A 14,267-nucleotide genomic window follows, 5' to 3' on the forward strand; every position below is an offset into this window, starting at 1 on the left:
CGGCGTTGCCGTAGCGACGCGCCGGCCTGTCAACCCGCGGCGACACCGAGAGGGGGCGGCTTGTTTATTTATTTATTTATAATAACAACAAATTTCACACAGTGAAAAGCATAAACGTCCCTCTCACGCGGAAGGTAAGAGAGGAGGCAGTAGCAGGAAGGAGAGGTAAAGCACAGGCAAGGTACAGGCGGGAAGTAGTGCTCTGTACTGAAAACACTCTTTATAGAGGGAGGTAAGGTAAAGAAATAATACTCAGTTCTATATTCAACTAAAAATCCCTTTTCTGGTGTCCGCTCTGGCTTTCTTGGTCTGGGTGACAGGTGGAACCTCTGCCGCTGAGCTTCCAAACCATGCCGGTACCTTCCTCTTAAAAGGCGGATGTGAGCTCTGGAAGAAGAAAATGTGGAAAAAAGTACAGAGTTAGAGGCTGGCTACTTCATACAGCTCTGCTCCCCACAGTCATACCTATCAGGAGTCAAACTGTCTACATTATTAGCAGAAGGCTTACAACTCCCTTAAATGCAACACCTTGTTCAAGTAATTGAGAGACTGAGTTAAGCTACAGCAGTGGGAAGGACGAAGTGTGGGAAACATTTGACCTGCAAAGCAGCATGCTGGCACACCCCTAGGTATTATACTGGCCTTCAGGAATTGCCTGTGGAAAAAAAAAAAATCCACCAGCCAACCCCAAACAGTCAAAACAAATAAAAGCAGCCCAGCTCCTCAGTGTGTGACCTGTGAAAGAATACAGGCCAAGGCAGGGGATCAAAGTGGATGCCCCAAACCGATGAAATATCAGCAGTACCTGGTACCTCCTGCAATTACTACTTGAGGAAAAAAACCAACAAAAAAACCCCCACAAAACCATAACAAACTGAAACCTCCAAACACAGCTGTGGGTGCCTGTCACCAACTGGGCAAGGCATCTTCTTGCAGGACTCGCTCAAGGTTTACATTCCCCTATGAGTCTGAACATAACAGCACTCCCCCTGAACTTTGGGTTCATCTCTTGCTCTGTGGTGGAAGAGATGCCATGGCCACACTAAGCCATGAATTCCTGTAAGAGCTTACAGCTAGGAGACAAGTGGGTTTCTGCTCATCCTTCAGCTACTGGTTTTTAAATAACAGAAGAACCAATCTCTATCAAAATGTTCATCTAGAGATGAACAGACTGCTGGCAAGCTGCCTTTGGGAAACACATCAGGAGAAGAGATCTATAGCCAGGAGAGAGGTTGCTTCAGCGCTTGCATCAAAAGGTATGCACACAATTCCAGAGCTCCCAGCCCAAGCTTGGGCAAAGCAGGAAGGGTGCAGGGACCATTATACTGATCCTGCTTTGTTCTGGTGTCACAAAAAAGGGGCTTTACTTCAAAATTATGTTCTGAAAGTTCTCTGAGGCTATTGCCAGCAACCAAAAAGATTATGACATAATGTGTTTAGTGTTTCAGGTAAGATAGCTACTGTGCTATTTAGGAATTATACTACTTAACGCTGACCAGACCATGAATAATGATTTCTCTGCATTGAAGCTGGGATGTTGATGCAAGTGCAAAACAAAGTGAAGCAAGTTGTACAGCAAGTAGTGCTGGTCAGAGTGAGACAAGCTCCCTTTAGAAAAACCACTGTATTTTTGCTCATACAACTTGTGTTTATATAAACACCAGTGCAAAAATCCTTAATGTGGTCAGCATACAACCTCACACAACCTGAAAGAGGACAGGGAGCCAAGCGCCTCAAGTGCTGGAAGCATCTCCACTAGGGGGCTGACAAGATGTACTGGAGAAAAAAAAAATCTGTAGCAGGCTGATGCTGCGAAAGTGGTAGATCCAGGCTTAGCAAGGGCAACACAAGCACCATGCTGTCACTACATCAAGGATATTAACAAGAAAAGTTGCCTGGCAATCCAGGCCAAGGTTTTAGGCATAGTAAAGAACCCAGATAGAAAGCTGGATTTTGGTTTGTTAAAGATCAACACCCAAAGCATCAGGTCTAGGCTCTGCTCCTGGCACAGTTACAGACACTCACCTTTGGCTGAGAGTCAGAAAACAGTTCCTCCTCAACAGGACTGGGGGCAGGCTGATGACTGGAGGCCAGAGTGATGGGCTTCGGGCTGCCTGTTGCCCCGCTGCTACCTGGCTGGCTGTCATCCATGTGCTGTGCAGCCTTCCCATAGGACAGTGAGGAAGCAGGCTGTTACATGTATCACGGCATTAAAGCTTAAGTCTGTGCAAACCAGATTTGATGCAAAGGCTGCATTTTGGAGGGTTTTTTTTTTGTAGAAGTGAATGAGTAATTATAAACAGAGTTGCAACACCTATGCTTAATGAGATCACTAGCCATTTCTTACCCATTTCACCACAACAAAATTTGAGCAAGTGAAACACATCCATTTCAAACACAAGGGAACTGGAACTTGGGCTTTTTTGTGGTGTCTTTTTTTTTTTTTAGTGAAGAATACTTTCTCCATCCTGGTGGCTCTGAGAACTTGAAATACATGCTTCTGTCTCAGAAGTGCTGTGTTTTCAAATGTGTTTTTACAGCAAAGGTGCCAGTTTGAAATGGCACAGTGGGCACATATATTAACTTCTAATCTCTATATAATGCCTGCTGGTCATAGGTTGCAACAGCCAAGCTGAAATTTTTGGATCAAGTACATATCTCTGTGTTACCAAAAGCATAGCTAATGGCAAGTCTACTGCACGCTTTATTACAGTAAGAACATCTGTTTACCGAAGCCAAAGGCACTGCTTGCAGATCGGTTTTCTCAGCTCCTTCCTTCAATGTCGCATTGATCAAATTACCCTGTAAAAGTAGCGGTAATGTAAGGTTGTTAAAAATGCAAGAACATTCATTAGCAGATTTAAAAGCTGTTTCCTACAGGGAATTATTAGAACCAGGATATCTTCTGAAGGAGAAGTAAATAAAGACTATTTGGATTAGCTTGTGGATTTGCAGCCTACTCATTTGTATAATATTAATTTGATTTCTAATAGCATGTCATTCCTGTTACTAGCTCCAGCAGCTAACAGTAGCAGAAAAGAAAGTGTAATTAGAACTCAAACAATTGGACTGCCAAAAAGTCAAGTTCAGGAAAGAGAAGGCTCAGATACAGATATAGTAGGAAAAAACAGCACTCGGGGATACAAGAAACAATCAAGCTGGTGAAATGGCAAGGTTTGAGAAGTTGTGTGAGCCAGAGTTCAAGAAATCAACCACAAGCCCTGTAAGGAACAGACATGAAATCCTAGCACAGGCAGCAAAAGTCTGTAGAGTTTGGAATTTTCCCCAGGAGCTACTCAGTGCAGGGTGGCCTTTTGTACAAGGTGCTGAACTGGGACTTGGGACACACCAAGGCCAGCTGAGGGCTCAGAACACTAGCCTGTCCTTTCTCAAAGAGCAACAAAGAGCTCCTTATTTCCTGAAATTTCTCCTCAATGAGTCAGACTTATGGCATGACACTTTCTTTTTTATCACAGCTACACCCAGCAGTTTCAAGCAAGAGAGGAAGCCATGAAAGACTGAGACATTTCTAGCAGGCATTACCTGTGGCTTTTTCACACTCTCAGCTTTCCTACTATCTTAAGAGCTTTCTGCAGAGGAAGAGAATCACTTTTCTCATATCAGGTTGGTGATCAGGTACCAATGCAGAGAAGCAAGGCAAGGGCAGAACATAGACTTTGTGGCTATGAAGGATCCAGCTTACCAAAGGCTTCCATACTGGCGAGAACTTGGAATATTCACCTTTTTCCCCCACTACCCCAGCTACTATAAATCCAGGATTTTACACGGGACCTTTTGCATCCACATCCAGAAGGGCTGGACAGCAGCAGAAAGCATTCATCCCTCCTCTCAGAGGCCACTATTAAGCTGCAGTTGTGATGGTTTACAGCGGTGGACCATTATGTGCCTCATCTTCCTGGGCTGCATCTCCAGGACTTGCTGTGGTAGAAAGGAGCCGACAACCCACATGGGAACAGATCAGCTCAGGTGACCTGTTTAACAGATCACAGCTAGGCTGCACAGGGGCAGCCCTCTTCCTAAGTCAAGAAATGTTTTGCAAGGGGAACCCTCTGGTTCTCTGAGGGCAATGCTCAGAGCAGGAGAGGGAGGCAGTCCTAATCAAAGCTGAGGGAAAGACGGATCGTGAAGATGAGACACCAAGCACTACTGGAAACAGCGACAACAAAAAAAAAAGGCTTTTAGTCTACTCCTACAAAGAGGAAACGTTCTTTTCACAAAACCAGTTTTATGCCTTTTTTTTTTTTTTTACTAACCTTTGTTTTATCCAACAAGGCATCTTCCCTGCTTGCTTGATCTGCTGCTGGTTTTTCCTGGCACCCTTCTGACCACACCAACATCCTTCTGATGCCTGAGCCATGCTGAGACTTAATTCTGTGCTGCTTCTCCAATAATTCAATAGTCATCCTGATGAGATACAGTTCAATATTTGCAGGAACAAGTTTTCTAATTGCTTGAATTTTGGTGGTGTCTTGGAAAAAAGATATAAATACAATATTAATTGTTTTTTTAATCTTCTTGCCCCTTACTCAGTTTTCTTCTGTTGTAAAACCTATCAGTCATCCCTTATTAAAATATAGGATAGATTAAAGCACAGAAAAGAATAAAACCAACATGTAGGTTTGACCCATAAGGAAGCAGATCATGAGCTCATGGGATAAATCCCCACCTCATTTGTGCTCACACAAACTTATTGTCCCCAGATTTAATGTAGAACATCAGAATCTCCTGCCTCCAACTTGTATGTCCTATCAACCATTTTCTCTTGAGAGGAAGGCTACATTAGCTCAGGCTGAAAAGCCTCTCTGCTTTCTTAAATGTAGTGCCATGTCAATTCTCCATTCTATCATGGCACTCAAAAGCAATCTGAGAGTCTGGTTTGAGCCTGTAACTGCTGCTGAAAAGACGCACTAATGTGCAATAGGACAAGAGTAACAAAGCTAGCAAGTCAGCAAACTCTGCCAGCCTAACAAACAGAACCACTAGGACGTGGTTGTCTACAGCCCCTGAACAAGCCCATGGCACCAGATGACAGCGTTAAGAGGAATAACACTTCTCCTGTAGTTCTTAGCCTCCTCATCCTAAACAGGTATCTTACAGATAAGATACCTTGGGGGTAATGCTACAGCTCTTATTCAGCATATTTTCTGTAGATGCCCATACTTACAGGAAGACTGCATCAGGCTGATGGTTTTCTCCAAAAACACTTGAGTAAATACAGGGTTAATGATGCCTGACTTTTCTCAGCAGCCATATAATTGAGTGAAAGCATTTGTAAAGGACTACCCTCTTTTGCTCTTTAATCAATCACAACTGCCTTGTTTTACAAGGTAATCTTGAAAGGAAAGGAATGACCACATTGGCACATCTGCCACATTCTGCCTTGCCACAGCCCTTCCAGAAATGGCAGGTTCTACCTAAAGCGGCAGCTGAGCTGTCAGGTTTTTATTCCTTTCATCTGTATGCCACTGTCACGAGAACCTTCAGGTAAGGGCTGTGATACTCACCTGAGTCAATAGGAGGGTTACAGATAACATCAGAAATGATCTGTTGAACTTCACGAGTCAAACCTGCTTGCTCCAGGTTGACAGGGTAGCCAGCTTTCATTGCCTGGAACAGGTGAGCGCCAACCTCAGAAAGAGGCAGAGATCTGCTCTCACTTATAGTCCTCTAGGGAAACAAAGGCAGAAGGGATTGAGGTGGCAGAAGTGTCTGAAATACAACTACAAGCTCAAAACCCGGCAACCTCCTATGACCAAAAAGCAATCAGGGGAGACTGGCACACAGCAGTACAACAAACTCCAAAACCACTTCATTAGTCCTAGTATTCATCTCTTATTTTCCATCTTGTAAAGAGCATTTTTTTTTCTCTTGAGGCTACTACTTCTCAACTTGAGTGCAACATCTCTACTTGAGCTTACTTCAGATGAACAGAGGTTCCACATGGGAAGGGTGCTGTGCAGCCAGCTCACAGGCTTGCTACAGCCCGCTCATAGCTCCCATCCGCTGTGTCACAACACTCGCCACCACCCACTTTCCACCCTGTGGCAGCTGAATCCCAGCCACTTCTACCACAAAGGAAACAGATGCCCTCGCCTCACAATTAAGTCCAAGTATCAACCCAGCTCCTACTTTGTGAGATTTCTGTGTCAAAGCTTCAGATGTCTCCTGCTGTGATGCACCTGACCTTCCAGTGGCCCATATAATTCATGACATACACGCAGAAGATATACAATACCAAAACAAGATCTCCCTCACTTTCAAACCTGTTAGATTAATTCTTCTCTTAAAAAATTTGCGTTCAAGAAAAACATCTCAAACTTTTTCTACCTAAGCTTGTACTTTTCAAGGAGATTATTTCCAACTCGTTACTTGTCTTCCTCAAAAGATGTTTCAAGCTTCTACCAGTTTCTCCCCAGACGATACACATATTGTGCATATAATCATCAGGGTTAGTGGATACAGAGCATCAAGTTACCCATTAATAATTATACAACTGTTTCTTGTTAATTAGTCTTTAGGTACACTTTGAAGTTAGGGATTATTAGACAAGGTTTACTTATACTCTTGGGAGGGACAACAGAAAAACTCACAGCAACTTCAGTTTCCTACTGTAGGATTAAAAAGCAATAAATAAAACCGTATCGAAGCAGCTCACAAGGCTCATCTTGACAGGGCACATGGCATGATGCCAGTATAGTCACATGCCCTGTAGCACCTCAACAACTTAGACATAGCAGGTAACTTTCCTCAACTTCTGTTTGTAAAGGGAAACAGCTTTCCAAAATCTGAACTAGAAAACCACATTAATACTTTGCACTTCAACTTTAGTTTTGCATTGAATCTTCCCCTGAGCTTTGTTTCTTGACATGCAAGTCTTACACATTGATATGGCCACAGGCTAAGGAATGGGAATTTGCTTTCTAAACCAAGAACAGAGTTAGTGGAATTTAGCCCAATGATTATTAACCTTAAAGATAAGCCTAAATACAGCCCCACATTTAGCATCCTTTCCAGCAGGCTACTGGATTAGGAAGTTTTTCTTATGTGTCTTTACTACTGTGACAAGAAAAAGATACACAGAAACAGACAGAATACCTGCTACAGAACAGCATGCTGTGTAACAGTACTGAACAGTTCTGCCTGATGCCCTGCCAATCTGTGTGGGCAGTGTATCAAGTAGGGAGCTGTACCTTATCTCACTGTATCCCATCTCACAGCAAGCCCAGTGTTTTGTACTTTCACCAGTTCGTAGAGGTAAGTTAGACGAGCTACCATTTGCCAGGAAAGATACTGGTCTCAGTGTTTTTAAGCAACCCTGCCCCAGTACTGGGCAGAGGATTTAAAAGAATTTTCAAATCCCCGTCCTCTAGACAAAGCATCCCCACCGTTAATTTTCAACGAGGACAGGACCTTCACAGGGAAGAGCTTACCAGAGAGAGATTTTTCTCTTGGAACAGGATATATGTGACATGCTCTGAGGGGGAGAGGGCTTTAGTATGCTTCCAGGGAGATGCTTTCTTCTGATCTTCAGATCCAGATATAGGAAATGTGTCAGTCTAAGGGAGATAAAGGATTTAGAAGAATTATATCCCAGTAACAGAGAATGGATCACTCTCCCATTATCCAAAGTTACCTGAAAGAGTAACATAAATGGAGTCATTCTTATCTACAAAGGTTGGTTTTGACCCCAAGTCCACTTTTCCACAAAAAAAACCACCCCAAAAAACAAAGCAAAGAGGGAATCCAAATGGATACCACGTACTCCCATCTTAATAAAGCAAGCATGGGATTGTCCAAGGGACTTGCAAAAACCCCCCAGAAAAACAGTATTAATACAACTTCTTAAGTGTTGCTCATGACGTGTAAGACTACTGTGTCAGAAGAAACTGGGGTATTCAGTCTGCTGCTTAGTATGGGAAACTGCTCCATTTTTTTAAACTCTTTGCTCAACACAGATTTCTTGAAAAAAACCAAAAATGCCAGCAGCAAAGAAGAATGCTTTTGGTCCCCATTCCTAGATCATAATAGCTTTCTGTGACACAGAAAGATGACTCCACAGAATCTTCTCAAGCATTACAGAGTAGCAGTATTGCTCCTCTACCTGCTTTCTAGATAAGTCCCTTTAACTGTATATTTACATAGAAATTAAGATCCTCAAAGCAGAACTGCTCCATAGTTCCTCTAATCCTCTGCTCCCACGGTCCCTCCCTAGTGGGGTCTCTCCTCATAGTGACTGATGAGGAGCCACTCTACAAAGAGAGGTTCAGACAGAGGAAACAACTGCAGGAAGAGAACCAATAGGAGTATTTCCCAACAGCTGGAAATCTAAGCTCTTCTGCCAGTCTCCCAAGGAGAAACTTCGAGGAAGCAAAGCCCTGCCCTCCAAGTCTGAGTCAATAAACCATGCTGAAAGAACATTTATTCTAGCCTTGGCCTCCAGCACCAGATCACAATAATACAGCACCTCTCAGACACTCAGCTTGGCCGGATGGGTGACCTTTACAAGGATGTTCTGGACTTTCAAGGTCACTACAATCTGGAACACCAGCCAGGTCCCAATGTCATTGTCAAGTAGCATGTTCAGATTTGGGAGGTCTACTTGTATCCCAGGCTAGCAAGTTTCCCTGCCAGGCCTGGATGGAAGAGCTGTGATGAGGACAAACTCTGAAGGGGAAACCCAACAGCACAAACCAAGTTATGTCTTTAAGGCTCTTGCAAAGCAGCAGACACTTTAGTAAATCATACCTGCAAACCATTTACTTGGCAGAAGTCCTTAATTTCAGCCAGGAGAGGTATCAGCATGGTGGATTTTGCTTCAGATACACCATCAATTCTCTTCACATTCTGAACACTCGTAGGCCTGGTTTAGGATGAATAATAAAAGCCATGGAAATGTCCTATGCCAGTGCTTTGAAACATCCAAGTGTCTGTGTATGACAGATCTATTACGCAAAAGTTGAAAGTGTTATTACTGTACCCTCACCATCCCTTCAACTAACTAAATTCTGAATCACGAAGCTTGGTCACAGCAGAAACATTCAAGTTTGCTACTCAGTGCTCTGGAAGATCTGTTTACCACATCTTTATTTGCTTTTACCTCCCAAGAGCACGTAAGCCCAGAGCTCTTCCATGGAAGAACATAACACAACACATTCCAAAAGTAACATTGTCTAATAGCTTTTAGTAGCTGGGGAAGGCACTTCAGATGCATTACCAACTGAGCTGCCCTACAATACCCTCTCATACAACGAGAAAAATATTTTTTCACCCTCCTTTCAGTTGCTGAGAGTAAGACAAAGTTGTGCTTGTTATTTTATACTACAGAGCCACCCATGCAAGGTAAGGGACAGCTCTTGACCTGTGGCTGACCCTTAGCAGGGTAAGGGCACACTAAAGTGTTTAAAACACATTGGAGGGAAGCAGATGGAAAGATAAGGATTAGTACAAAACATACACCTTCCTCTGACTGGCCAACCTTATAGGAGGCTTGGATACAAAGTCAGGCAACATTGTCAGTTTTTTTTAGTAGTCACTAGAACAAAGAACCAAGTCTGATGTCAATAACTGTTTTAACTTACACCAGTCAGTGGTTTACAAGGGCATTAGAGTAAATGAAGATCCTCAGGAAAAAAGCTTCTCCTCTACCCATGAGGCATGATCTCTCAACAAAAGCAGAAAGGGGATTCATGACTTGGCTTGCAACCTTCTCAGTTTGTACAACATGCACACATGCTCGTTTTACCTTATTCGGGCCATCTCCACCAGGATCTTGTTGGTTGCCAAGACAGCTGGAGGAATTACCTTCTCATTAGCTACCTTCTGTCTAGCAGTCAGCAACTTGCCATACAGAGCAGCCTGTGAAGAAGAGTGCCAAATTCTCACGAAGCAGCTCTAAATCACTCACATAGGTATAATTAATGAGAGGAAAACTTACAACTTCCCTCATTCTGACACTAATATACAGAAAGACTGCAATCCATTAACCCATCCTGACAGTTAAATCCTCTCCTAGGACTTCTATTCAAAACATCTTTGTAATATTATGAGCTGCCCAAGCTTACTGCTCCAACACAGGACAACTTTGATCTGGAGGTTGGCTACAATTCACTGATATCCTCCCTCTTCCAAAAAAACCTTACCTCTAGTTCTTTTTCTCGGGAGGAAACAACAGGTTCTGGGGGCTTCAGAGGAGAAGATTTCACCGGGAAGTGCTCTGCAACACTAATAAAAAATAAAAGACGTGTGAAACAAGCCCTGCATTACATTGATTTATTTGGGGACTTTGCACAAGGCTGTGGGAAAAGCAGCAGCACAACTTACTTTGCCTGGCCTGACAGCACCATCAGACTGTGGTCTGCCACCTCATGCTAGCACTGCACTCCTACAGAACTTGAGCTGTCTGGGGCAGAATCAGCAGTATCCCTAGTGTAACAGAATTCCTCTGTGTCTCGTCCCATAACTTAAAAATAGCCTCTTACTGCATGAAGCTCAAGCAGATGAAGCGGCAGTTTTATGTAAAAAAACCCAAGCCAGCCAACCCACCAATATCCCTATCAACAGCTAGATTCACATATTTTTAACAATAACATGTTCTTATAAGCACCTTATAATGTCCATTCGTGACATTATTCTGAGAGCATCCCACAAGAAACACCTTACATATTTTTCCCCCAAGACTGATAACATTAAACCTGGCCAAAAAGAGCTAATAACTCCAAAAGCGTCAGTGACAAGGACACAGCTGCTGTGCTGTAAGCAGAATTAGCTGACATTACTGCTAGACACGTCTGCCTAGAAAACAGCACACCACAGCTACCATGTAGCTAATGTACTCATGTAGTCATGGGCTCATGTACTTAGGGATATCTACCTCTAATTAGACTGCTATGATTATATGGCAATATCTGTTCACAGACAAGCTCGAGTAAGAGCATCCTTTCCCAAGCAAGGTGTGAAATAACACTTGTTCTGGTTTGTAGCTGTCCCTCAACTAATTTTTCTTCACACAGCTACAGTGGTGATTATTCAGCTGAAGTGACATATCTTATTCTCCTGTTATCTGCCAGCATCAGGATGCTTGCCTGAAGGAGGAATCGAACTGCTCAGAAATGCAAGGTGGGTTTAATCTGAAGCACCACACAAGCCAGGAAAACAAATTACTTGGGCTGCTCTTTGCAGAATCTTGTTTTATTTCTTTTGACCTGAGGGAGCCTCAGCTTGATCTCAGTCTTCTCTAGACTAGTGTAGAAAGGTAGAAACCTACATGCTTGCTTATAGCCCCTGCACTACACATACATTCAGTTCTGCCAGCTTTAAGAGCAAGTCACAGCTTTGTCACTTTTCAACCTGAATTATATTTGTAAACAGTTTGAAAAAACCCATTCTCCATTTCCTGTGTGGTTAAAATCCATTAGTTTCAACCATCACATAGAAAACAGACCGAAAAAGCACAAGTCCAGTGAAAGTATCCAATATAAATCTGTTATTGCTCCATTTTAATCAACATTTGGATTTGAATTAACACCAGTGAGAAAGTCTGTACTTCAGCAATTAATAAAGTTCACTTTGCCTGCAACACTACAAGTACACACAGCTTGCCAAATTTACTGTTGAATATTATAACAGTTCAATGTTTTGAACTATAATGCAATGTATGGCAAGTTTTAAGCACTTTTTCTTTTTTAATATATTAAAGATTTTTACTGTCACTTCATATAGGAGAATGCTGTTTTTAAGGATCATCCTACAAACGGTATCCCTATTAACACAAAGTTTGGTAATTCTGTTTTCATTTAGAACACTGTACCTGTTAAGCATGTTGTTGCTTCTTGGAGGAGTTTTAACTTTTCTCTCAGACGAAAACATATCGTACAGAGACATCTATAAAAATAGAAGAACAAGACAAATGCTGATTTACCAGTCCTTCCACTGAAGCTGCTGTTTGCAGCAAAATACTCACTTGTGACACCATGATACACTTGCAATATTTATTTTTTGATACGAGGAAGGACAGACTACAAAGCACAAGAGGGTTTGTACTCATACAGACCTGTTTGACTGGCGACTGCGTTGTTCCTTTCATGCCTGGGGAGCGCTGTGTTGAGAGCATAGGTAAACGCCTACTGCTGTAATAAAACGAACTGTATCTTAATCAAATTAGACCAAGTCATTTGCACAGCAACACTGCCACTTGGAGAAAAAAAAAAAGTATTCTGCCAAGCAAACTGATTTGAACTTTGTACAGGGATCTCTTTGGCAAATCAAAAGTTCTTAATTATTTATTTTTTTAACTGTTAGTACCATCATTCTACAAAAAAAACACTGAGGACCTCTAAGACTGTTAATACTAAAACTTTAACAATTAACAAGAATCTTGTCTTATGGAAGAAACAAAGATTTTGGTGACAAACCCAGAATTTGTGACACACTTGAGAAAGATTTCATTTTAAAAATTCCATTACTGAAGAAAACAGATTAATACCCACTTTCTGGTTTGCACTAAAGCATACAGCTTTTGCTTACTGTTTGATAACAAACATTTTTCTTCTAGAAGACCTGTAGACAGTACCCGAGAGCACCACAACAGTAGAGCATAAGAAAGCAAAAGAAAACTGGTACTTTTGACATTACCCAATTAACTTATTTAGCAACACTAAGACAATCTTGATAACAGAACAGTTTCCTAAAGACAGCACTTAAGAGCTTTGTTTTAAGATTATTTCCTGTCACAGCAAAGCCTTTGCAACCTCCACTTCATTATCTTTCACCTCAGAAGGGCTGGTAAGAATTAAACGTTTGTGAAGACCAACACAATGCTGTTTATAAAGTATAACCAGCAGCAAAAAGATGACAATCAAAACTTAACATGATATTTTCTTGGAGCTATATACTCTGATGGTAAATACCCAACCACTACTGAAAAAACACCCCACCTTTGCAGACAAACTTATCAGGACTTGAAATTGTATTTCTTCCTGTGAAAACTGAACTAAGACAATTACAAAGACTATTACATTTTTGTGTCGAATCAGTTCTTGTTAGAATAAAGGCTTTTCAGTTTCATTCTCAGCTTAATTTTAACGAAGTAGGTCAAGTGCATAATTGGGAAAACAAGTCATTAGCTGCTTTATTTAAAGCCTCACCATTTAATTCTTAAACATTAGAAAGAACATGAATCTTGATGATTTCCTTCTACCATTTCTTTCCTTTAGCTGATTATGTTCTCCATGAGGATGCATTGCAACAACACGCTTCCAGGCTACCCAGAATCACTGATGAAGACACATGCTTTCTGACTAGTTTTGGTAGTCTCTCTAAACTACATTTCCCCACTAACCTTCCCAGTTACTCAGCCACCTGATTAGCTCCACTAAAGACTTCCGTGATGAGGCACTGTCAGACTGAAGCTGTAAGCCATGCACTCTCAGGAGCACTAGACAACATGTTACCTCTGACATGAGCAGTCGATAGAAACGTCTATCCAGGCACTCCCACTGACTTTTTTGGTATTATGATACTGCTTAAGGGAAAACTTTGCCTAGAAAAATCAAGTGCAGAAGTCTCCTGTTCAATCTAGCCATCTTCAGAAGCAGGCTTCTGAAACTTATCGGATGTTAAAAGAATAAAAAAAGTGGTCAAGAGAACACATGTACTATAATTACCTTCTAGGAGGTCTCTGCAGATTCAAGTCTTCACTGGACAGTAACATAAGACTTGGATTTGAGGCAGATCCAGGCTTTACCAGCCAATTTCTACCCTGTAAGACAGAAACCATATGGCTTGGCTATAGATTACTCTGAGAAGCTTTTGATGGGGAGTTTCACAGCAGAAAGTACCTTCTGGGTAAGCACACATGTGGTTGTAAACTTGTTGTGCCCAGATACTTCTTTAAGGAATCCTTCCATTATCAGCTGTTGGCAGAGCAACTTCCACCAGTTCTCCGGCCAGTCTTTTCCACTACCAAAGAGAGGGTGTTTTCGGTATCTGTCTGGCAAGCGTTGAGAAAACTGAAATTTTTAAAAGAATTAGTTAGACATCTCTAGTCCCTGTGGAAGAAAGTTTCCAACACAGCCAGTAAACCAAAAACCTGGGATGCGAGAAGGATGTCCTCAAGGACATTTTTCCACAGAAGAACTTTTCAGAAAAATCACAAGCCAATACATTTTTTCAAGTTTACATAACACCCATTGCAACCACGACACATACAGCACCTCAACAGTAAGAACACAAGCCTCCTTCACACCACC

General features: G+C 42.0%; 1 protein-coding gene across 18 annotated transcripts in view; it reads right to left on the reverse strand.

The window, feature by feature from the left end:
* Positions 1-63: 63 nt before the first annotated feature.
* Positions 64-14,267, reverse strand: part of WRN (WRN RecQ like helicase) — a 47,206-nt gene continuing 33,002 nt past the window's right edge. For 13 of the 18 annotated variants that reach the window (XM_040585590.1, XM_040585560.1, XM_040585552.1 and 10 more), the window contains 13 exons: positions 13,857-14,027; positions 13,683-13,777; positions 12,071-12,146; positions 11,828-11,901; positions 10,161-10,242; positions 9,764-9,876; positions 8,767-8,881; positions 7,452-7,577; positions 5,526-5,688; positions 4,275-4,489; positions 2,731-2,802; positions 2,026-2,190; positions 64-387 (listed from right to left, as the gene is read on the reverse strand). In XM_040585590.1, coding sequence (XP_040441524.1) covers positions 265-387; positions 2,026-2,190; positions 2,731-2,802; positions 4,275-4,489; positions 5,526-5,688; positions 7,452-7,577; positions 8,767-8,881; positions 9,764-9,876; positions 10,161-10,242; positions 11,828-11,901; positions 12,071-12,146; positions 13,683-13,777; positions 13,857-14,027 — 1,590 coding nt within the window. In that variant the 3' untranslated portion in view covers positions 64-264. Of the gene's footprint in view, positions 388-2,025; positions 2,191-2,730; positions 2,803-4,274; positions 4,490-5,525; positions 5,689-7,451; positions 7,578-8,766; positions 9,681-9,763; positions 9,877-10,160; positions 10,243-11,827; positions 11,902-12,070; positions 12,147-13,682; positions 13,778-13,856; positions 14,028-14,267 lie in introns of those variants that run through there. The other 5 variants (XM_040585536.1, XM_040585543.1, XR_005826677.1 and 2 more) reach the window with 5 other exon arrangements.

This window comes from Falco naumanni, chromosome 1 (genome assembly GCF_017639655.2).
Source record: "Falco naumanni isolate bFalNau1 chromosome 1, bFalNau1.pat, whole genome shotgun sequence".
Lineage (NCBI taxonomy): Eukaryota > Metazoa > Chordata > Aves > Falconiformes > Falconidae > Falco > Falco naumanni.